General features: G+C 46.8%; 1 protein-coding gene across 3 annotated transcripts; it reads right to left on the minus strand.

The window, feature by feature from the left end:
- Positions 1 to 946: 946 nt before the first annotated feature.
- Rmdn3 (regulator of microtubule dynamics 3) lies at positions 947 to 20,783 on the minus strand. 3 transcript variants are annotated; one of them, XM_041679252.1, is made up of 13 exons: positions 20,727 to 20,783; positions 20,245 to 20,438; positions 18,076 to 18,268; positions 17,549 to 17,692; positions 9,401 to 9,686; positions 8,506 to 8,608; positions 6,547 to 6,607; positions 3,992 to 4,067; positions 3,771 to 3,848; positions 3,258 to 3,356; positions 2,953 to 3,006; positions 2,286 to 2,366; positions 947 to 1,619 (listed from the first exon to the last, which is right to left on the minus strand). In XM_041679252.1, the coding sequence occupies exons 2-13, from the start codon at positions 20,429 to 20,431 to the stop codon at positions 1,566 to 1,568; spliced, it is 1,416 nt and encodes a 471-aa protein (XP_041535186.1). In that variant the 5' UTR covers positions 20,432 to 20,438; positions 20,727 to 20,783; the 3' UTR covers positions 947 to 1,565. The 3 variants fall into 3 exon arrangements, with proteins under 3 accessions (XP_041535186.1, XP_041535184.1, XP_041535187.1); XM_041679250.1 differs by lacking the exon at positions 20,727 to 20,783 and adding an exon at positions 20,560 to 20,709; XM_041679253.1 differs by lacking the exons at positions 17,549 to 17,692; positions 20,727 to 20,783 and adding an exon at positions 20,560 to 20,711.
- Between the last annotated feature and the right edge of the window lie 4,194 nt (positions 20,784 to 24,977).

The following is a 24,977-nucleotide window of genomic DNA, read 5'->3' on the forward strand; positions in this document are numbered from 1 at the left end:
TTATGTCAGAAGAGGGCATCAGATCCCAAATAGATGGTTGTGAGCCACCATGTGGTTGCTGGGAACTGAACTCAGGACCTGTGGGAGAGCAGCCGGTGCTCTTAACCACTGAGCCATCTCTCCAGCACCCTGGCCCAGCACTTTTAACTAAAAGTTCTTGCTTGCTCTGTCAAGGACTGAAGTTCGGTTCCCAGTAACCATATCAGGTAGCTCACAAACAACTTTAACTTCTGCTCCAGAGGAATCTAACACTACCTAGCCTCTGGGAGCATGCACATCACACATAAATTTTTTTATGTGTGTTTTCCTGCATGTGCGTATGTACATTACATATATGCCCAACTGGTGTCCACAGAAATCGGAAGTCATCAAATGTCCTGGAACTGGAGTTACAGGTGGCTTTGAGTCACCTTATGGGTGCTGGGAACTGGACCTGGGTCCTGTAAGCAACAACTGCCTATAATCATTGAGCCATCTCTCCAGGTGCTAGTTCATGGTTTTTTCGGGGGGGGGGGGGGGTTCAACACTCCTAGAGTTCCAGGGCAGCCTAGTCCAGAAAGAGGAAAGGGATTTCTGCAATGCAGTGGGGGACCTCTGTGTAAACAAAGGTTTTCCCAGGTGTGTGTGTGTGGGGGGGGGATTAAAACATTCATAAGATAACTATTAGAATTTCTTGTTCTAAACACAAGTTTTAATAGTATTTGATAGAAAAGACTCCTGTCTCTTATTGCTGAAGAGATAGCTCAGTGGTTAAGAACACTTGCTGCTCTCCCATGTCAGGTGACTCAGCTTCCCTCAGGCAAACACATGACATACACATAACTAAATCTAAAATTTTTTTGCTAAAAAGATAAAGAACTCAAAGTGTTTGCACTATTTTTGTCTTCAGTTTCCTCTGTGGAAGAAAAAAAACTGAAATTGTCAAATAATGGAAACATACAATATATCCTTCTAATCAAATTTAGTTTATTTCAAATTTGTACCAAAAAAAATATTCCAGGCTTCTCTTCAAATCATTTTCAAAATATATTTTTAAACCCCTTGTCAGTGCTGTCATCCCAAAAACTGCCAGAACTCACGTGGTCCAGCCTCTCACCCCAAGAATACAGGTAGAGTCTACATGATGGGTGGTCGCAGGGCAGGATGAGGCTGTGCTGGCGCTCCTGTCTCATAGGGAGGGTGTTACTTTAGAACAATAAATATGTGCTGAATATTAGCAAAGATAGTGAGTCCTATGCTTTGTTGCCATGGCTCTTTGTTTTGTGGTTCTGCTACTTCATCCCCAGCTCTTGGCCCCTTGGGCTGTCTTCACACTTACCCCTATAGCTATACTGTCTTGATTTTCCAGAATTCACTTAAAAGGAAGAAAGCAGGAACCTAAGCTGCAAGTCAATCCCCAGTTTTAGATCAAAAGATTATAATAAATTAACTGATAACATAGAAAGTTGAGGGACATACCCTAAACCAGTCTTGCCTTGTTTCCTGAACTCAGTGGTGTCACAGGGGAAAACGCAACTTGATTTTTTTCTCCATTTAAGTAGTACCCTCAAGTCATTGAAATGTGATTATTTTCCTAAAATTACTTCCAATTCTTCCAAGTCTTTTTGGAAAGCTGAATCCTAGGAGACAAAACAAATCCAGAAATACAGAATCAGAATTAAGCCTTTCCCTAATTGCTAGCACCTGACAGGGGCTCTTTGCTTCTATACTGAGCTGTTACCAGTCTTCCTAACTTTCCCCACGACAGTTTGAGTCTATGCACCTCACATACTGCATAGCAGGTAGGCGACTCCACATAAAATAGTAAAAGGTAACTGTGGCGGATATCAGTATTTAAAGGCTCTTTTGAAAAATTTTACTTGGGCCTGAGGGGAAGATGGGCAATAAGTAAAGCATTTGCCATTTTAGTATTAGTGTGTGAATGCAGACCTCAGAACCCACATCAAAGCCAAGTGCAGAAACACAGCTGGTGTAGCCAGTGTTCTTAAGGGAGGTGAGAGAAGATGGAGAATCAAGACCCTGAATCTCTCTGGCCAGCTAGCTCAGCATGCACAGTGGCGAATAACAAAGAGACCCTGACCCAACTTGAGGTGGAAGGCAAGGACTGCCACCTGAGTGTGTATGACCATGTATGAGAGTCACGGCATACACAGAGCATTGCCAAGCTAAGCTGTGGTATATTGCTGCGATCCAAGGTACTTGGGAAGCTCAGACAAAACAGTCAGATGGAGGCCAGCCAAAAGTTACATTTTGACATGCTGTCTTTACAAAAATTACTAGTTTACCTCATTAGTGACATCTGGCAGCTCCTGAGCCAACTCCATCCACCTTCTAGCTTCAGAGTTTTTCCCTAATTCTCTATAGCACTGAGAAAAAAGAACAACGAAAACTTAAAAACATAAAGAGATGAGAAAGACTCGTGTACACGCAGAAGCTGGGAGTGACAGTGCACGCCTGTAATCCCAGCACTCAGGAGGCAGAGGTAGGCTGTTCTCTGTGAGTTTGAGGCCAGCCTGGGCTGTTACACAAACCCTTGAAAAACCATGGGGTAGGGGGAGAGATACAGTAGCTCACATTACCTACTAAGAATCTTGTTGCTAATACACCCTCCAGTATAGCTCTCAAAAAATAGGGGCCTAGGGGGCTGGAGAGATGGCTCAGTGGTTAAGAGCATTGCCTGCTCTTCCAAAGGTCCTGAGTTCAGTTCCCAGCAACCACATGGTGGCTCACAACCATCTGTAATGAGGTCTGGTGCCCTCTCCTGGCCTGCAGGGATACACACAGACAGAACATTGTATATATACATAATAAATAAATAAATATTTAAAAAAAAAAATAGGGGCCTAACAGTGTAGATGGTTCAGTGGCAGAGCAGACATGTTTAATCCCAGGCACTAAAAGATCCCAGAAATACAATTTAAGTATTTCCACCTATGTTGAAGGTAAATTTACCTTAGAAATATACACCCGTCCAGCTTTTGAAAATCCTGGCTGTAGTTCTTCAGCCTGGAGAAAAAAAAAATCACTTTATTAAAAGGTTCATAAATTCAATTCAAGCTGTACTAGAAAGTTCTAAGTAATAATCACAAAATTTATTCATTGGGTCTGGTGATTACCATTTTTATAAACTCCAAGTAGTTCTCATTTTCCCTTAAAATAAGGTAGGGAATACAAAATGATCCCCAACTAGGAAACACCTTCGACAGCAAAGGTCCCAAGAACAGCATTGTGGCTTCCGCCCACCGTTCCCTTGATACCTTTAGGAAGCTCTGAAGCGCGTCCTGCACAGTGGCAGTAAGAGGGCTTTCGAACAAGGCTGTAGCTGTTTTTTTTTCCAACCAGCTCAAGTGAGAGACCTGCCACCAAAAAAATTAAGGCATGAAATAGGTTTTAAGTCATTTTTTAAGCCAGGTGCATGCCTTTAATCCCCAGCACTTGAGAGGCAGAGGCAGGCGGATTTCTGAGTTCCAGGACAGCCAGGGCTACACAAAGAAACCCTGTCTTGGAAAAAAACAAACAAAACACAAAGCTTTTTTGAGCCAAACATGGTGTCATGTGCTTGTAATCCCAAAACTATAGATACAAGAGAATTGGTTCAAAGGCAGTCTGCTAGCATGTAGGAGGCTGAGGCAGAAAGATTAGTCTGAGGCCAGCCTGGGCTACATACGACAGGGTCGTCTACCAATAATAGCATGAACGATTCTGAGGAAATAAGAGTAGGACGAACACTGAGGACCTTGCTCAGACTAGTGTGACAGGAACTTACTCACCTGGTAGCACCACCTGCCAAGAAGAAAGTGACTCCTGGGGTCTTCTGGCTGAAGTGCAATGGCTTTGTCCATATGTTCCTGAGGAGAAAATACAAACTAACATCAAGCCCAGAGTTGATCTGAAAAGAGCCGCAAAGCACCAGGTCTGCATGGGAGCCAGTCTAAAGGAGCAAGGAATCTGGACTGGGGGCAGCACAAGGCAAAGAGAAGCCTGTCCTCACCTTGAAGCTAAAGCCACTCTGGATACGCTTCGAGATGCCCTCATGCTCAGCCAGCTGACCACAAAGCACTGCATACCTAAGGGGGGAAGCAGCAAGCTCAGGGACGAGGACCGGACTGTGAGTGCAGGGAATGAAGCATCACCCTCGTGTGGTTACATTCCCCTCTCCTGTAGAACTGAAAAGGTGCTTTTCATCTGTACATAGTACTCTCCTCTTAGACTCATCATGGTCCCGGTTAATACTTAGTAGTAGGCCTACAGTAATTCTCCAGAGTAAGGCTAGGTTTGGTTCATGTTTAAGCCCTTTCTCTCCCTGCTGGGCATGCCCCACACATGGACACAAAGAGTAAATCTCTCCTTTATACTTTAGATCATTTAGTCAGGTGTGATGGCACATTTCAGTAATTGCATCACTCACAAAGCTGAGGTAGGCGGCTTGTCTCAAGTTTGAAGCCAGCTTGAGCTATATAGCAAGTACCAGACTGCCATAGCAAAACCCTGTGTGAAACAAAAATAGGCGAGATCTCAACCCAGATTCTGGTTTCTTTGTTTTCTGAGACAGGGTTTCTCTGTAGCTTTGGAGCCTGTCCTGGACTCAAACTCAGAGATATGCCTGCCTCTACCTCCCAAGTGCTGGGATTAAAGGCGAGCGCCACCACTGCCTGGCTTAGCCCAGATCTGCAGATGTCCCTTTGATCCTAGAGTACAGTCACAATATCATGGACACTTAGAGTAGTTAGATTGCAGTTTAGTGATCTATCATGTGACTGGGTTTGACTTCAATACTGCAAACCATCTGAAAAATCAGCATCAAACAAGAGATGTCTAAGTATGTTCTTATTACTACCTTCTGACTGTATATTAGGTCTTTCTAGATGAATATACAGGTAATATATCATTAGGAGGATATCGTTTTTGACATGGTCAAATGATTTTATTAACTTGGGAACTAATGGATCAAAGGAAGAAAGATCTATTTTAGCCCTCCCCTCACATCCTCACTGCCAGTGGAACAAATTAACCTTTGTCTTCTAGGGTCTGGGAAATGTAGCCAGGGGCACAGTACTACAGGGGTAAAGTACTTGCCTAGCATATGTAAGGTCTTTGTTTAGTGCCATTTGGGAAGCCAGAAGAATCCAAACTTTTTAAAAGCTATATATATTATGTCTGTTTCTAACATAAGAGCTGAGGTCAGAAGAAGGCATCAGAGTGCCTGCGCTGCAGTCAGTGGCAATCGTGAGCCACTTGACTTGGGAGCTGGAAACTGAACTTGAGTCTTCTGGAAGAGCAATGTATGCCCCTAACTACTGAACTATAAAAAATGTAAACTTAATGTGTATGTTTACAAAGACATTCCATGCCACACAATGTGAAGGTCTGAGGACAACTATGGAGTCGGATCTCTCCTTACACCTTCACGTGTATTCTCGGGCTCAAACTCAGGTCTCCAGACTTGCCCTGCCTACTTGAGCCATCTATCACTCCACCCACCCTCAACCCAAACTTAGGGCCGTGTGGGCAATTTAGTTCAGTGGTAGAGTGACTTCAATTCCCAGCACCACACACAGAAACCAGGAGAAGACGGAACCACCTGTCCTCTGCCCCGAACACCCATACTCGAAGCAAAGTTGACAACAATGTCTTCCCATACCCAAGTTTTCACAGATTTGTTAAACAGCTTGCAAGGGTGTGGGGGGTAGGCTTGTATTGGACACTTGGCTCATTTCCAAGTACAATCCAAACAGCTGTTCCTTAGGAGTAATTTAAAAACAAAACAAAAAAACCTGCTGTTTTCATCCTTGAGAGCCCAGGGAGAGCAATGACACCTAGAAAGTTACCTGGCTTCTGGGTAGAACCTTTGCACGGAAACTTTCAGCCATAGATGGAAAAACACAGCCTCTCAGCTTACAATCTGAGGGTAGAGATTTGAAAAGCAAAGGACAGTAGAAGAAGAAGTTTTTTTTTTTTTTTTAAACTAAACAGATGGTGGAATCAGGGCCCAGGACATGAACTGACCTTGGCACAAGCCAGTAGGCAAAACTTGTCTCCAAAAGACCACAAAGGCCTGACTTGTGCGGTGCTGAGTGCGGCACCGAGGCTCTACCTATGGTACCAGGTAAGCACTCTACCACTGTACTGTACCCTCAGCCCAGGAAGCTAAGTTCTATTAAGATGATCATTGAGTTTCCTGGATGTAAGCTCACATCTCATGCAAACCAACCAAAGAAGCCAAGGTCTACTACCAGCCAGGGATCACAGCTGGGGAAAAGAGCTTTTGCAGGACAGGAACTGCAGGTTCTCCCAGCTTCCTTGAAGAACTCCAAACCAAGTGTGTGGCCAGAGTGACTCTGGGAAAGATGCTCAGTCCTCTTAGCCCCAGCTGAGCTAAGCTTGTTTTCCCTGGCCTTATCCTCCAAAGCACACTTTCCTGCCTGACGGGTGTGGTACATGTAGGGACCTCAGACTTGTGCTCCCCTAGTTCCTCAAGCAAATGCCTCTGGCCAGGGTAAAGGAAAGGGTCTCCTCTGGTCTTAAAGGCCAGCAGGGTATTATTACCACTGGTGACTTTCAGCACTCTCGTCTCCCTTCTCCAGAGCAGCCTCTGCTTCTTCCTTTCCTGGAAGACAGGGGTAGACCCAGTGTTAGCACAGGCTCCTGCGCACACTCCAGCGAGAAGCAGTGCAGGAAGAATGACCCCTCGCTCTGCACACAGCTTCCCCACCTCCAGCAGCAGCGGCTTGATTGTTTGGAGATACGGGCTTCCCATGTAGCTCAGACTAGCCCTGAGCTTGAGATCCTGCCTGCACCTCTCAAGTACAAGCAGTGCTGTGCCTGGCTCCGTCCTACCATCTCTTTATGCCTGCCTGATGCTCCTGAAGTAAATTTTAGCAATTCAATATGAGAATGGAACCATCAGAAACTGTTTGCAACAGACCTTACTCTGAAAGGTCTGTACGCTTAAGGATGCTCATATATCACTAAGATTGTATATTAATTTAGTTATGTTTGTATTTTATTTGGAAAGTGTTCATGATCTTATTTTTAAAAATCGTTGTTTGTTTTTCAAGGCAGGGTTTCTCTGCAAAGTCTTGGCTATCCTGGAACTCAGTCTGTTGACCAGGGTGGCCTTGAACTCCCAAAGATCTGGCTGGCCCAGGGATCCACCCAGGACATGGATGCTGGGGACATAAGCTATGGTCCTCACACTTGCACAGCAAGCACTTTCTCCACTGAGCCACCGGTCCTGCCCCCTGCAGATCTTCCAGACTTTTTTTAAAAGACAGTCTCATTGTGTAACCCAGGGTAACCTCAAACTCAACAATCAACACTCTTTCCTGCCTCAGCCTCTGAATGTTGGACTATATGGTTCAATGCTTTTGCTGCCACAACTGACTTCCAAGAATTTTATGCCTTTAATCCCAACACTAGGGAGAGGCAGGCAGATTTCTGTGAGTTCAAGGCCAGCCAGGTCTATAAGAGCTAGTTCCAGGACAGGCTCCAAAACTACAGAGAAACCCTGATTGGAAAAAGAGGATTGCTGAAAGTTGGAGACAGCCTAGGCCCAGTCTATGTAGCCAGTTCCAATATAGCATAACGCTATGTAGTAAAACCCTGTCTCCAAGAATTTGCTTATTTTTTTTACTTATTTATTTTGTTTTTTGTTTTTTTCAGACAGTTTCTCCATGTAACCCTGAATGTTCTAGAACTTGTTCTGTAGACCAGGCTGGCCTCAAACTTAGAGGATCTGCCTGCCTTGCCTCCTGAGTGCTGGGGTTAAAGGTGTGCACCACCCCCGCCCGGCAGTTCTATTTATTTTTAAGATAGAGTCTCATTAGATACTTCAGAGGTCTCACTGTGACCTCAAATTCAATCTTCCTAAATGCTCAGTATATGCCACCAACGTCTACCTGAAATCAGAAACCTTTGAAGAGAAAAACAAAATAATAATTGAACCTGAACCTCACAATGTAACCTGGTCTGGCCTGAGAATCACTGCAGTCTTCCTGCCTCAGCCCCCAAGTACTGAGATTACAGGTGTGATCCATCACCCCAGTTCATTCTCATTTTGAAAGTTCCCAGATTCTCTTACTTCAGGACTGCCAAGTCCTAAGAGCAGCATGGTGCAGGTTGCATTCTGCCTTCCAAAGTGGAAACTTAGCAGCCAAACAAGCCAGCAACAACCTCTCAACTTTCTCCTAGGTACACACACATACTACACCTAGTCTCAGAACCTCTGGGCTGCTGGCTCCAGATTCTTACGTAGGAAGTAAAACCTTCTCCGCTTGAGATAGGTCGCCCCTTCTTCCTGGTTGGAAAGTCAAAGCAAAGAACAGTATGACCACAACACAGACATTAAAAACAGCCAACACCATGCTACTGGGTCATAAGGTGCAAGAGGCCTTGGAGCCAGTTTGTCTCCACTGAGTAGCTATGCTGTTCCTGTCCTGACAGCATCTGGGCCAGCTGTACCTACACAGTTGGTTACATTGCCATCAGGGACCTATCAGCATTTACCATTTAGGGCATAGGACTTCTTCTCGCTCTCCTCCTCAGTAAGTTCAGACATGTCACTGTAGGCCCGGGCCAGACGCCACAGAAAGTCTTGTCGGCTTCCATACTATAGACCAAAAAGGAATAAATGAGTCTCCTCATCCGTGAGGAATGGAGGCCTTGGTCTTTCCCCACACTGTATCTTTGTTCCACGGCAGCGGTAAGATCACTGACATCTGGCAGTCCCTGTGCACAGCCTTCCCACTCCACAGCTGGCCATGCTCAGTTAACTGGAGACATTATCTCCAGTTGATAGCTTGCACTATGTCTGGATAAGAACATTTTGGCCTCTTAATATTGTCCGGGTGGAAGGTCAACTCCAACAAGACATGAAGAAGTCTTTGGCTGACATAGGAAACTGCTCGTGAGAAGGGGGACTTCTGCACCATCAATGCCAGCACTCAGGAGGCCGAGGAGGGTGGGTCTGTATTAGTTTGAGGTAGCCAGGGCTACTCAGTGAGACCTGCCTCAAGGGGTGAAGGGTGGTTTCTAATTTCAGGGAGGAATTTACAAAGTAAATTTGGTTTGTGAACCTGAGGGAAATGTTGAATGACCTATACAATGTCAATTATAATAGGAATTTCAAGTAGGGCAGGCAGATTTAGGCTCTGCCTCAAGGAAGACGAGAAACAGGGTCGGGGGAGGTACAAGCATCGGGTCCTTTGCAGAGAGGTAGGACTCCTCAGAGTTCTACGTAAGGAAGACAGCATGGCCCTTTCTCAGGGGCAGGGAGCTGTTGGGTAGGCTCAGGACCCTATCTCCTTTCCCATGTGGCTTTGCTGGGTTTCTTTGGATTTGGGTTGGTTGGTTGGTTTGTCTCATTCCCTGAGAGAGGGGCAAAGGAGGCAGGGAGCCTCACCGCCAGCTTATTGTTGAGCAGCAGCTGGAAGCCCTCGCGCTTGTTCAGCTCACTGCCCCGGTGCAGCTCGTCTGCCTGCTGCAGGAGCAGCAGCATATCCTCAGGGACCGAAGAGCCAGCAGCCTCCACGGCAGCAGATGCTGGGCCTGAAGCCACCTCCACATCAAGGTCCAGAGAATCCTTCCTCCCCATCTTCACAGTCTCGCAGCTCACTTCATCCTCACCGTCCTCGCTCTCCCTGTCAGAGTCCCGCTCGTAGTCAGATTCGGCATTGGCTGTTGTGTAGCTGGCAGAGGAATGAGAGACAAGTAAGCAAGGGGATTGTTTAGTCAGCACTAGGGTTTGTTCTCCAGCCACAGACGAGGGACCATACAGCACTGCTGTCCACTGAGCCTAAAGGCAGAAACCAGTCTTCAAGAGAAAGCTTGAACTATTAGCTAGGGAATGATCAAAGAAAAAGAAGTATCCAGTCAAGTTAGGGGATGTGTGCTGGTCAGAGTCAAATATAAGATCCCTCTATTTAGCTACCACTTGAACTGCAAAAGGCAAAAAGGGGGGAAATGTTTAAGAATTAGACGTCATGGGATTGGAGAGATGGCTCAGGTTAAGAGCACTGGCTGCTCTTCCGGAGGTCCTGAGTTCAGTTCCCAGGTTCCACAAGTCTAACTGTAATCCCATGGAATCTGATGCCGTCTTCTGGTGTATGGATACATGCCAATGAAACACCCATATACATAAAGTACATAAATAAATCTTTTTTTAGAAAGTAGGTTGCAGTCTGAGCATGGCGACACACATCTATAATCCCAGCACTTGGGAAGTAAAGGCAAGAGGATCAGGAATTCAAGGTAATCTTTGGCACATTTGAAGCCAGCCTATATAAGACCAAACAAAAAGAGTATCTCCAAAACAGGACTGGTGAGATCGCTGGGTGGGTAAAAGTGCTTGCTGTACCGTCTGGTGACCCGAGAGGACCAACTTCTCCAGTTGTCCTCTGACCTCACATGTGGCATGTACCTGCCCACATTCATATGCACACACAATAAAACGTTTTTAACAAACAAGTAGGGGTCTAATCTAGGAGGTAGGGGTTTATCCTTGAAGAGAGTAATGTCCCTGGATCATTCGCAGCTTTAGCGAGAAGCCAAGGTGTGTGGCTGGCCCATCAGCTGAGCGTGAGAATGGGATTTTGGGAAGAGAAGTTCCTCAGGGCTTCCCACTGCTAAAGCTTCTTTTTGAGATGTTATCTGTGCTCCCTGGGTTATTCCAGCAGTGCAGGTAGTATTCTTGGATGACCTTGCTGCTCTCAATTCTGTGTGTTTGTGGGTTTTCACCTGTAACCCCATCTGCTTAGGAGTGTGCTCACTCTGTAACAGAAGCTGCTGTAAACGTCATTGCAGCAAGGGTGTAGAGAGAAAGAGGACTTGTTCCACAGGGGCTTTCATCTCACACCTTAAGAAATGAGGATAGACCTGGAAAAATTGAGCCAGATTTTTGTGATTTTGTTTTTATTAATGAGGCAAACTGGTTAGTGCTCCTACCCTGACCTGTGTTATGTTTCCTTATCATGTGCTCCTTCCTAAGGAGTGACCTCAGCCGGGTGCCTCTTTTCTTTGTTTCTGGTCCTCTCAGCGTCCGACTTTGGGTCTGGGTGAACAGACCTTGCCTCTCACAGAGGACTCCTCAGACCTGTTTTTGCTAGACTGAGAGGAATCCATGAGGAGCTATCTGGCAGGACATAAATGGATTCTATTGCTTTGGTTCTCCTTTCCCTGAGGGCCTACTATTTTTGATGTCCTCTCCTCGATTTCCTTTGGTTTGGGTGTGTTGAGGTTTGTTGAGAAGGAGGTTGAAGCAAAGTTCCAGGAGTGAGATTATAGCGTGTTAAGTGTGGGGAAAATGAGTCTTATTTTCTCATACATGGGATCCAGCACTGTGAAATTCAGTCTTCAGCAGATAGACAGACCCTGCAGTTCTCCTAAAAGATAGTTCCTTATTTTTTTCTTTGACAAAGTGTAAGCTAGTGTTAATAAATTAAAAGAGAAATTCTTGTCTCTCCACCTCAGTGTTGCTTTATGCCCATTTCATATCGTCTGTGCTTTAATTCATACTTTTGATACAACTTCTGATGTGTAAAGTTGGCTGTCTTGTAAATATAAAGCGTTCGATTGTAAATAAACTATTGTGGCCATTAAAAAAATGCTTTTAATATAACAAAAAAAAAACTAGGGCACGGGGGGCGGGGGGGATGTGTTCTTGCTAGATTACCTGCCTGCCGTGCACAATCCCCAGAACTCAAACAACAGCAAGACTGGAGGAGGTGGGAAGGAATAGCCTTACAAACAGAGGCGGAACTGATCAGAGCTACGCTGATGAGCTAACTTTGGTAGGTCATCCTTATCAGCAAAGACATCTGCCAGAACCTACCTGAGTGGGTGCCAGCCTCTGCGGCAGAAGCAACAACCACACATTTCCCAATCTCTTTCTCAAACTTGTACCTGTGACCAAGTTCAACCAAACCTCACTGACAGGAGAAGCAGCCTTGGGAATGTGGAAGAGTGGCAGAGGTCTGTCTCCAGCTGCTAACGACCCTACAGGATAACATCTCGGAGACTGCTACAAGCCAGGTAGTTTCCAGCTGCTAACAACTCCTACAGGATAACAAGCTAGGTAGTTTCTAGGCACCAACACTACAGAGAAAGCCAAGTATCTTAGTTTTCTGTCCTCCAGCAGCTGATGAGGGTTCTTCTCTAACTGCTAGTTAAATCAGATAAGAAATGGGCCCGGGACAAAGTAGGATTTCCAGGGGCAGAACAAGACTCCGGAGAACCCTTGAGAAGTACAGAGAAGATTTTACATTTCATTTGGGAGCAAACCTTCCTCCCTGGAGTGAAGAATATAAAGGCAAGCTCCCGTGGCCAACACAAAACAACCAAATAAGACAGTCTCTGCCCTAGAAGACACCCAACATCTGGCTGAATGCTGTAGAGAAAAGTGTTGTCATCTAGAAAGCCACATGGTGAGGTCCAGAAGGCACCAAGTGAGTAAGCAGAACTGGTGCCTCTGTCTAAACAGTTGGTTGCTGCTACTCAGAACAACTTCTGTTCTATTTGAAAAGGCGACCAGAGCATCAGCCACAAGAACCTGCAGGAGCCGGGCATGGTGGCAACTCCTTTAGTCCCAGCACTTGGGAGGCAGAGGCAGGTGGATCTCTGTGAGTTTTGAGGCCAGCCTGCCCTATATAGCAAGTTCCAGGGCAGCCTGAACTACACAGAGAAACCCTGTAAGGTGGGGATGGGGGCAGACAGCATGATAGCAATGATATTTAGAGATCACCCTAGTATCTTTCCCTTCCAGCAGTTTACAATAAGAACCTAGGGATTAGGGCTGGGGAGGTGGCTCAACAGTTAAGAGCATTAGCAGCTCTTCCAGAGTTCCCAGTTCAATTTCCAACAACCACATGGTGACACACAGCCATCTACAATGGGATCTGATGCCCTCTTCTGGCATGCAGGTGTACATGCAGATAGAGCAGCATACACATAAAATGAATAAATCTTAGAAAGAAAGAAAGAAAGAAAGAACTAACTTAGAGATTAAAGGAACAAAGAAAAGCACCAGACTTCATAACCAATGAGCACTGACGAATGAGACCACACAAGGGCAAGCTAGAGAAACTCCTGCAGAGGTTGGACAGTAACCTGCCTGAATGAAAAGATTCAGCTAGGGCCAAAGTAAAGGAATGTAACTGTGTGGAGAGGCTGAAATCCTAGTGGTACTCCTTGCTAGAGAAGGGAGACCACACGCTGGGGAAGTTCACATAGGAGATTGTGCCTCCGGCACTCCCAGGTGCACTGCTCTGGCTTAAAGGCCAGAACTCACAAAGCCAGGGAATTGCAGAAGTGAACCAGGAGGGCTAGCGGACAGCTTTGCCTCATCAGCTCTACCACAAGTCCTGTCACGCCAAGCTGAAGCCTCACATCATGGCCACCATCCTGTGCTTAAGGGCCACGGCTACTCCGTTTGCAACACTCCCTTACCTCCTACCTCCAACCACTGGAAATCTACCAGAGAAGGTTTCATTCGGTTGCTATGCCCCCAGGCTTTTGAGATCAGTACTCAAGAGAAACACAGTTCCCACAGTGGACAGGAGACAGGATGGCATACCATCCTGCTCTGTTCCTAACAGAGAGCTGATGAATTGGAAATTAAAGATTCAGTTTCCCACACATCTATTCCTGCTGCTGACTGTTTTCTTTGACCTCCTAGTTCCCATTAGAGCACTGAGCCTGGAACATTCAGACGTGGCCAAGCCTGTGTCCTACGCCTAGGAGGCTCTTGTAGTAGAGATAAGCCACAGGAAACCTGAGGTAATGGAGACCAGTGCCCAGAGAAAGGATGAAATGCTTTGGCTGGGACGCCCGGGAAGCTGGCATTTAAAGGCATGTTGCGTTCTTCAGGGAAAATATCGAGCTGTGTTTGGTACAATGCCCAGGGAATAAACTCACAAACCTGTACAATGATTCTGCTCCTGCCACTGCCAATCAACAGCTGGAAGCTCGGATTTGTTATTTGGAAGAAAAAAGGAATATAGGGTAGGTGAGCCAGTCTGGCAAGGAAAGACACAGCTTACCACGCATACTGACCTGAGTCTGAGCCCAGGCCCCTCATGATGAAACGAGAGAACCAATTACCGAAAACTGCCCTCTGACCGCTACCTGTGCATGCACACACACAGACATTAAAGAAATGTAAAAAGACTTGTAATACAATTAAATTTTAGAAAGACTGCAGCTGAGCTGTGGTGGCACACTCCTTTAATCCCAGCAATCGAGAGGCAGAAGCAGCCACAAAGCTACAAAGTTCCAGGACAGCCAGGGCTACACAGAGAAACCTTGTCTCGAAAAAGCAGGGGGCTGGAGAGATGGCTCAGTGGTTGGGAGCACTGGCTGCTCTTCCAGAGGTCCTGAGTTCAATTCCCAGCAACCATATGGTGGCTCACAACCATCTGTAATGGGATCTAATGGCCTCTTCTGGCCTGCAGAGCACTCATACAGAAAATATAAATAAATTAAAAAAAAAAACTTAAGAAAAGCAAAACAAAATAAGCAAAGGCATGGAGCAAGAAGCAGAAGGTGGCCCATCTTAGGCCAGTGAGCAGCCAGCACATGTGACAGGCTCAGTCTGAGGCAGGCATGGAGAGATTCTAGTGACCTCATCAAAGGTCAAGGACTGGAGGACCTGCAGCTTTTCATGGAAGAGCCTGCAGAATCATCACGCAAGGCTCTTTCCTCCCTAAGGTATACATGCTTAAAACCATTTCAGAATGTATGACCTCCTCCCAGAATTTCCCCTTGACCTATACGGCACCTCCCATGATGAGAACATTATTCACCATGGCCACTGCCCCAGACAGCAGACAGCTAAGCCACAGAGTCTTCTTGCACCACCAGCAGCTTTCACGTGCCACAGGGTCAGTCATAGGGCTGAGCCTGGTGAAGCTATAATTAAGAAAGCCATCCATCCCTCTGCTGCCCTGCCCTGCTCCTTGTGACCATGGGTGCTCCACTGAGCACCCGTGCAGTAAGGCACCTACTCTGGCTGCTGACACCAGGAGATGAACTTGTTAATGTCACCTGTTAAGACACGGGATCTTATGAAGCAGCGTGAGTTAGCCTCAAACTCCTGAGTGCTGAATTACCTGCGTGTACCACCTTACTTGGATGATCTTTAAATCATCAATTAAATAGTGCTGCTGGTGTACAATCATGAGGACCTGAGTTCAAATCCCCAGAAGTGAGATGATGTTTGTGTACCTGTAACCCAAGTGCTATGGGAGGCAGAGACGGAAAGGTTGCTGGGCCTTACTAGCCTAGCCCCAGGTTCAGTGGAGGAAGTCAAATGAAGACTCATATAACAGAATATCTTTAGTCCTCCTCTAGCCTCCAGGCACACACACAGACATACACATAAGAACGACTCAACCCTCAGTCTCCCATTCAAGTGACCCAGTTCGTCAGGTTTCACAGCTCCTTAGTCCCAGTGCCCGCTATCAGTTCTTTCTTTGCAACCCTGATGTACGTCATTTCCGTCTCTACCATCAGGAAGCCCCTCTTGACAACACTGTTGGGCAAACTGAAAACTAGTTCCAGGACAGGCATGGTGGCGCACGCCTTTAATCCCAGTACTCAGGAGGCAGAGGCAGGAGAATCTCTGCGAGTTCGAAGCCAGCCTGTCTACATAGTGAGTTTAAGGACAGCCAGGGCTACCCTGTCTCAAAAAACAAACAAACAAAAAAGACTAGTTCCACTAGCCCTCAAGTACACAAATAGAATTCAGACATCTAGACAACAATAAGAATGAACAAGGCTTGGCTTCTACAGCAAGAGTTCCCTTGTCTGGGCTGGGTGCTCATCAGTGGGCGGTGCAAAGCACAGGCGAAGCCTGAGTTCAATCCCTGGCACCAAGAAATAAATACTTCACTTGTTTCAAGAGGCACCTGAGCAGAAGTCAAACCTGCCATTAAGCCAGCAGTGATGGCGCACACCTTTAATCCCAGCGCTAGGGAGGCAAACAGGTGAATCTCTGAGTTTGAGGCCAGCCTGGTCTACAGAGTGAGTTCCAGAATAGCCTGGGCTGTTACACAGAGAAACCCTGTCTTGAAAAAACAAATCTGCCATTAAAGGCCAATGGCAGGAACATGAAAAAGGACAGTAATTTTAGTCTTAATTTTTGTAGGAAAACCAAACGAGAGACCAGGATGTAACCCATGGCAGAGCATTTGCCGGCACACGGGAGGTCCTGGGTTGATCCCCAGCAGGAAGAAGCAGGAGAAAATAACAACCCCCTAAACAAACAAGACCAGAGTAAGAGAAAACTACTACTGCACCATGGCCCCTTCCTGGGCAGTGAGCTGTGGCATCTCAGACAATGGGAAGCACTCCCAAGGGCTACAGTCCACAAATGTGCCAGTGATAGCCCTACGTGCCCTGAAGACCAAGCCCCTCCTCAGATCATAGACTCAAACACGGCTGCAGCTGAACCAGACTGCCAGGACAATGGGATGGCAGCCGACACTCTTGTCTGCCCTTGGAAGTTTTAGAACCCTGGTCTGAGTGACAAACCTCAATAAGCTCATGTTCTCCATCTGAGAAAGAGAACACCGGTCACAGGATTATCCTGAGGATTAGGTAAGCAAATACCGCTAAGGTGCTTAGCACAGTATCAGGGGAAGGAAGTGAATGGTACCTAGTGTTACAAGGTGTGCCTGAGAAAGAGACCAATCTGCTCGGGAGGACCCTGAATGGCTCATGTTCTAGTCAGGAGAAACATCAGCCTCTGAGTCTCACGGGCCAGCGGCATCACTGGCACCAGCAGTGCATAAAGGAAAAGGCTGCCACCAACAGATCAACTCTGTCCTTGGGGCCAAAGTTTCCCAAGGAGTTGTGACTAGCTTGAGAGACTGTCCTGCCTGCTGCTGTCACCTCATGGTAAGTCCTATCAGATCTGCTGGGCACCTGTCACCTCCCCGCTGCACGGAAGGCTGCAAGGGAGCGTGGGCCAGACTGCCCTGTGAGGAAAGTGGCGCCTCGGGCGAGGCTGGCATGACAGCCTACAGGCTGGCCACACCCTGCTCAGCCACTGCAGGAAAGACGTGAAGTTGTAAAATAATGCTTAGCCCTAGTGACGACACACAAAAATGCCCATAAAAATGATGTAAAAAGAAAAAAGCCCTGGGCTGGAGAGACGACTTAGCAAGGAAGAGCACTTTCTGCTCTTGGGGAGGACCCAAGTTCGGTTCCCAGAACACACATGGCTGCTTAACAACCCTTTGTAACTCTGGTTCTAGGGAGATCTGGTGCCCAGTCCTGACCTCTGCAGGCCCCAGTCTCGTAAGTAATGCAAGTATATGCATAAAGGAAAATAATATAAGATAGTCAACTCAGAAAAATAACAGACGTACACCAGAACAGCTGTTGGCATTCCTATTCGTCTGAGCGGCATAAACGGGGAAGCTGTTTCCATTCAGTCATACCCCTACTTTTATTTAAAAATTATTTATGGCACCTTGGTTTGGATTGTGATAAACAATCTTTTGACAAGTACAATGCAGCTGCAGCTATCGCTGCCTCCAGGAGAGACACTCACCCTCCTTCACTCTCGGCGTCTGTGAGTGCAGCCCCTGAGGAGGCGGTGAAGTAGATGGAGCTGGAGCCGGTGGAGTCGCTCCTCTCCCTGGCAAAAGGGAACCGGCGCCGCCGAGCCACTCTCTGGTTCTCTTCTATATGCGATCTGGAAGCAGGCCATGTCCCAGAAGGCATATCAGGACCCATACAGCCTGTCTTTCCCTCACTCCTCCCTCACTGAAGGACCATGGAAGGAGAAAATTCTGGGTCTTTACTCTCAGGAGACCAAAGGGGCCACCTGTTTGGCAGACTAAATTGGGAAGAACAAAGAGGTTGCACGGCTACCGTAGACCAAAGGGCGCACAGGCAGCAGGGCACTTGGGAAAGGGAGGGAACCAAATATGCCGCTTCTTCCACATTGGTTAACAGCTATAAAATGGGCTTGTTCCTTAGAGACCAGAAAAGGCAGAACACAAGCCAGCTGAAAAAGTTGTAGGTGCCAGGAAAAGACGAGGGCTTGGGGAAGGCAAGAGAAGACAGGTCACTCACCGGACAGCCCCAACAATCTCCCCGGCCAGCCCTTGCAGGCTGCTCCGAAGATCCTCCACCTCCCGCCGCAGTGCCATAAGACTGGTCAGCACAAAGTCCAGGCGGTCCAGCACCTTCTCCTGCCCCTCCTGTGGGATGCTCGGCAGCACGGCAGCATCTCCAGCTTCACCTGGGATGGCCCGCAACTGCATTACTGGAGCAAGTGGAACAGGAGACAGAAACAAGGGGGTGGGGGGCAAAAAACAAAAACAAACAAATAAAAACCCTCAGACCGAGAATTGTAGAGCGTTTGCTTCTCTTGCCCTGCTTTGTTTTCAGATAGGGTCTATGCAGTCCCAGCTGTCCTGGAACTCACTATGTAGACCAGGCAGAGATCTACCTGCCTCTGCCTCCTGAGCTCTGAGTCTGAAAGCATGCAACACTATGCTGGGCCATTTGCTTCTCCTGGCAATTTACAGAGGAGAATCTGGGCCTCTGAGAGTATACATTTCACAGCTAAGTCATAGTACAAGTTTCAAGTCACTATCCAGAAGAAAGAAAGAAAGAAAGAAAGTCCAGTCTAGACCAACAAGATGACTGACAGGTAAAAGTAATTGCTGCAAAGGCTGACGACCTAAGTTCAGTGCCCAAGTCCCACATGGTGAGGGACTTAGAACTTTTAAAACGCAGCAAATAATGTCAAATGCCTGCAAGGGTGTGGTACTTAGAAGGCAGGACAGTTGCTCTGCTAGTATAAAAAAAAAAACCTTCAGCAAGGAGTGGTTGCAGAAGAGAAGGATCAGGGGTTCAAAACCAACCTCAGCTACAAAGTGTTAGAGGCTAGCCTGAGCTATGTGAAGCCCTATCTAAAAAATATAAAAAGAAAAACATTGTTTCTGATCTTATAGTTCCAAATACCAATCAGTCAATACCAATTACACAGTAAAACAAAAATTGGGTTTGTTCAAATTCTGATCACACAATGAATAGTAAACTGCCTCTCTTGAGGCCATAATTAGTGTTATCAGAGAAGAGCAAAAAGAAAATGGGCAGTCACTAAGAAAAGGTCTATAGGGGGGGAAAAACTGGCCAAACTCCATGAGAAAAACACTGTTAACAAGCTCAATCTGCTCACACTAAAGTTCGGTGAAATTTAGGAACTCGGTAGCCATTTAAAGCAGCTGAACTGGAATATGCATTAGGGAAGAACTCAGGAAGCAGGGCTCACAGAGCAGACATGCATATATCCCTTGGTAAAGGGAATCTAGTAGCAACCTAGGCCAGCAGTGCTCAAGGCACAGCAAGGAAGACATATAGAATGTGTCTGCTTCCTCCCAAGCTCAGGGGAGAATAGACCACTACTATGGAATCACAAATGAGCCAAGCGCAAGGGCAAAAGACAGGGCACTGGCCACGCCACGTTACCACCACGCTATCAAACGCTGACAGCTGCAATCTAGGGTGATAAGTCGGGGAACACTCTCGAAGCACTCTCGAAGCAGGGAAGAAGAGGATCTGTGACTACACCGGTGGTCAGAGGAAAGCATTTTCAATCAACACGAAATGAGAAGATCTAAGCTTCTGTTATCCAAATAAGGGGCAGAGATCTGAAGGCCTAAATGCTTCGCTCAAATGAGTTAACCTGAAGGTTTTTTACAAAATGGAACTCGTTTCATCTGTTACTGCTGGCTCTCAGCCACTCGGCTCTGGTTGCACGAGTGTGCTCTCAGACCACGTTGTGGAAAGTACACTAGACCGGATGACCAGGTCCAGCTTTTCCACTTACTCTGTAACAACCTTGGGAAAGTTACACAATACCTCTGAATTTTCCTTCATAAAAATAATTTTAAAAACTTGGATTATTCTCATGTCCTTCACATTTGAATCCATAATTTGATAGGCAAGCTTTCAGAGCTTTCTCTCCTACGAAAGGATTCCCTCTTCCTTCTTTCAGACTCTTCCTCCGTCTATCCCACCCCTTACCCAACACTACGCAAATGCCCTTGGTACACATTCATGAGTGTGACCAGAACTAAAAGTGAAAGCTACACAGTCTTCTTTCCCGGCAGAGGAAAGAGTAAGGCTTTCCTAAAAGAGTGAAACTCAGCCCTTCTACTGGCCGGTCCACCTACTCTGCCAACGACAGCCCAGGCCCCAGGGTCATCAGTAAGTAATGACCTGTGCTCTTACCCTGGCGTCCGCGCTCTGAAGCCTGCGCATGGTCCAGGGAATTGGGCAGACTGTGGCTCCGGCCACGGCTCTGGGCCTTTTTCCATCGCTGGCTGTAAAGGATGCACAGGAATCCAAGGCCGGCGGCAGTACCAAATAACAGTCCCAATCCGGCGCGACTGCCACCCAGGGCCCCCAGTCTAGACATAGTGCCCCTGCAGCCGGCGTAAAAATCAAGGGGGGGAAAAAGGGTGGATGGGGGAGCGAACCGAGAGGGAGAGAGTCATTAGCCTGGTCCTCCACCGCGTTGGCAGAACCCGTTGCCCACAGCCTCACCCAAGTCTGGCCCCTCCGGTGCCGCAGCTCCCCGGCGCAGACAGGCGCCCTGCCAGGGGGCAGCAGCTCCGGTCTGACGCGCCCCTGGCACAGCTCCGCCCTGCACTGCACGTGGCAGTCTCCCGGCGCCCCCCGAAATCACTCTGGAGAACAACTCAGACCCTTACCCGGCCGCCAGCCACCATAGCAGCAGCAGCCACACCGGCCTCACGCTGTCAATGATCGTGACGTCCTTAACCAGCGCCACCTGCTTGGCGCGCTGGGCGAATGCGCGTGGAGATGACGCAAGCTCCGCCTCCCACCCGGGCTCGAGGGGCGGGGCCACAGCCGTGGTCGGGCTGTGCACCTGTGCGGGAGCCCGAGGCTGGTGAGGCTAAGGAGTGGCGGAGTGTCCTGGGTGGTCCCTCGGTGGTCCCCAGAATGTCGCCGCAAATCTCACGCAGCCCATACCTGGGAGATGCCGCCCTCCACGCCCCCTAACACTGTCTTTATTTCAGGCTGATTTAGTTGTTTACGGATTTTCTATTCAAACCATTTGCTAAAACCTAAAAAACAGCGCCATTACCAGATGAAATTTGAGCAGGTCAGTTGCTGGTTATTCGTAAAACGTCCCTAAATCGCCGGGACATGACTTCTGCCAGCTGACAAAAACCCGTCTCAGGCTACGGAGGCTGCAGCAGGAGGATAACTGGGAGTTCAGAGCTAGCCAGGATTACATAGTGAATCCCTGTCTTAAAAATATTTTGGAAAATCCGGGCGTGGTGGTGCACTCCTATAATCCCAGCACTCAGGAGACAGAGGAAAGCGTATTTTTCTGATTTCTAAGTCAGTCTGGTCTTTGCATCAGTTCCTGCCTCCAGGTTCCTGCCCTGCTTGAGTTCCTGCCCTCACTGCTTTTGATGATGAAGTGTTATATGGAAGTGTGGATGAAATAAACCCTATCCTCCTCAAATTGCATTGATCATGGCATTTCGTCATAGCCATGGTAACTAACAAAGACAGCCTGTCTCAAAATATAAAAACAACAAAACACAACAACAACAACAAAACCAAACAAACGGACAAAAAAACCTGAGTCCGATAAATGAATTTATTTGTTTTTCTATTCTGGATTGAAAAATATTACAGCTCAAGTTGAGTGCAGGGTCTGCTTGCTTGATAGGTAAACGCTTCACCATTGACTTACACCAGCATCCCGATGATACGAGGGATTCTTTCTAAATTTGTTTTGTATGTATGTTTTTGTTTTTGTTTTCTTCAAGACAGGGTTTCTCTGCATAGCCCTGACTGTCTTGGAACTTGCTCTGGAGACCAGGCAGGAGCTGATGCAGAGGCCATAGAGGGGTGCTGCTTGCTGGCTTGCTTCTCTTGGCTTGCTTAGTCCGCCTTCTTATAGAACCCAGGACCACCCATGTCCCCATCCACAATGGGCTGGACCCTCCCCTTTCAGTCACTAATTAAGATATTATTGGGATTGGAGAGATGGCTCAGTGGTTAAGAGAACTGGCTGCTCTTCCATAAGGTCCCGAGTTCAATTCCCAGCAACCACATGGTGGCTCACAACCATCTGTAATGAGATCTGGTGCCCTTTTCTAGCCTGCAGGCATACAGGCAGGCAGAACACTGTAAACATAACAAATAAATAAATCTTTTTTAAAAAGAAAGAAAGAAAAGAAATTGTGTTAGTGTTACAGAGCCAGGCATGGCGGTGCACACTTTTAATTCCAGCACTGGGGAGGCAGAGACAAGCAGATTTCTGTGAGTTAGAGGCCAAATGGGTCTACAAAGTGAGTACCAGGACAGCCAGGGATGTAACACAGAGAAACCCTGACTTTAAAAACAAAACAAAAGCAAAAACAGGGGGGAAAAGACATTTCCTTACAGCCAGATTTTATGGAGGCACTTTCTCATCAGAGAGGGGCCCTCATCTCTGATGATTCTAGGTTGTGTCTGTTGACAAAACCAGCCTGTGCATTAGTGTCTCACTATGTAGCCTCGGATGACTTGGAACGCACTGTGTTGGCCAGGATGTCCTCAAATTCAGAGAGATCCACCTGCCTCTGTCTCCCCTGTGAGGGTACCACATCTGGCTATCTGACCGTATATTTAAACTTGCATTTGATTCCGATTATTTAAACTGGTTCTGATACTACACCATTTCTGCTATCTGTGTTTTGTTTGTTGCTGCTTTATTAAGTCAGGGTATCACTATGTGGCCAGACTGGCCTCCAAAACTCCTTCTCCCCACCTCTGGTTTTAGAGACAATCTCAGGTCTGACAAATGCTAGGCAAATGCTGTGCCACTGAACCACACCACGAATCTCTTTTTTTTTTCTTTCTTTTTCCTCCTCCTCCTCCTCCTCCTCCTCCTCCTCCTCCTCCTCCTTCTTTTTTAAATTTGAGACCAGATTTCAAGTTGCCCAAGCTAGCTTCACTATGTAGCACAGGCAGCCATTGAACTTGTGATACTTCTGAATCCCACTCTGTCAACAGCTGGGATTACATGTTTTTGCCTTAAAGCCAAACTCTGGTCTCTCTGACCTTCTGCTTTGGCCTCCCAAATGCTGGAATTACAGATTTGCCTGACTCCAAATGTATTCACATACATATACAGTATCTCACAATTTAAAGATAGACACAGGGTTAAAGATCAATAGATAACTCGAGTTAAGGACTTTTGGAGGACTAACCTGCATATTTCCACTATCATCAAACATTTTGGAGCCAGGCAGTAATGATACATGCCTTTAATCCTAGCACTTGGAAGACAAAGGTAGGTGGATCTCTGTGAATTTGAGACCAACCTGGTCCACAGAGCAAGTTCCAGGATAGTCAGGACTACACAGCGAAACCTGGTCTCAAACAACTCCAAAAGCAAAACAAACAAACAAATCATTGTGACTGCATGGACCCTGAACATAACAAAGTCAGTAACGTGCTTGCCATTCAATAACAATGTATGTTAGACACCAGAACGCATGTAAAACTGGACACAGTAGCATGTGTCTGCAATCTCAACCCTCCTACCAGCAGAAGGGCTGAGGAGACAGGAGAGACCCTGCCTCAAACAAGGAAGACAGCAAGGACATACACACTTGGTTGTCCTTAGACCTTCACATTCACAAGTTTTGGCCACAGGAACTAAGAACTAATATTTTAGTTAGCATACAAAACGATGGGTTTTATTAAGACACTTTTGTACTTGTATACAATTGTACTTTATTCACATTCTAGCTTCCATTGTCCTTTCTTGTACACACTTTCCCCTAAATTGGGGATTTTTTAATAATCATCATCATCTATAGAAAAGTTGGTACAAAGTTCTGAATAAACTTTTTTTTTCAAGACAGGGTTTTGTAGACGGAAGTTTCATTCCTGCCCATTCTGCAGCCGTTCAATCCCAAAGAAACACACAGAGGCTTATATTAATTATAAAGGGTTTGGCCTATTAGCTCAGGCTTATTATTAACTAGCTTTTACAACTTAAATTAACCCACAATTCTTGTCTATGCTTAGCATGTGGCTTGGAACCTTTTCTCAGTGAGGCATTCTCATCTTGCTTCCTCTGCATCTGGCTTGTGACTGACTCTCTGCCTTTCCTCTTCCCAGAATTCTCTTAGACTGGTTGGCCTGCCTTTACTTCCTGCCTGGCTACTGACCAATTAGCATTTTATTAAATTAATACACGTGACAAATCTTTACAGTGTACAAGAGCAGTATCTCACAGCTGAAGTGTGGATGCTGCAGAGCCAGGTACATCGGGGGCTTTCAGATAAAGTCCAGGAAGCTGATGATCAGGTGGAAGAGCATCCAGAAACCAAGGCACGCACACAAAGCTGCAAAAGCTGTGAATATACTGTGAGTGTTCAGGCGTCTGTACTGGCCTGCCCTTGGGGTCCTCACAGGATCCGTCCTCAGCTGTAGCCACTAAGAGCACCTCCTGTGCACATTCGCTAAGTTCACTTTTAAAAGGTGGGCCTTGCCCACCTCCAGTTTCTCTCTCTCTCTCTCTCTCTCTCTCTCTCTCTCTCTCTCTCTCTCTCTACCACCGCTCTTGTCCCCAGGCACCAGTCTCTACCACTCTCTCTGCCCTCCTCTCTTCTTTTCCAATAAACCTCCCACACGAGCCCTGTTGCATGGCGTGACTTCTCTTCATGGAGATTTTTAAATTACAACACGTGCAGTGTTTGACAAACAGTATTTTAGTACAAACCACGTGCTCAAGACAAGATCTTCATATGTGTGGCAACATGGGAGTGATCTGAAGTGCAATACAGATTTCACAAGTAATCTTTTGTGTGTGTGTGTGTGTGCGCGCGCGCGCGCGCGCGCGTTTGTTATTTTCTGTGCATGTGTGTCTGTGTGAAGGTATCAGATTCTTTGGAACTGGAGTTACAGATAATTGTGAGCTGCCATGT

This window comes from Microtus oregoni, unplaced genomic scaffold, assembly GCF_018167655.1.
Source record: "Microtus oregoni isolate MIOR12 unplaced genomic scaffold, Mior012 000031F_ref0000149, whole genome shotgun sequence".
In the NCBI taxonomy this organism is placed as follows: Eukaryota; Metazoa; Chordata; class Mammalia; order Rodentia; family Cricetidae; genus Microtus; species Microtus oregoni.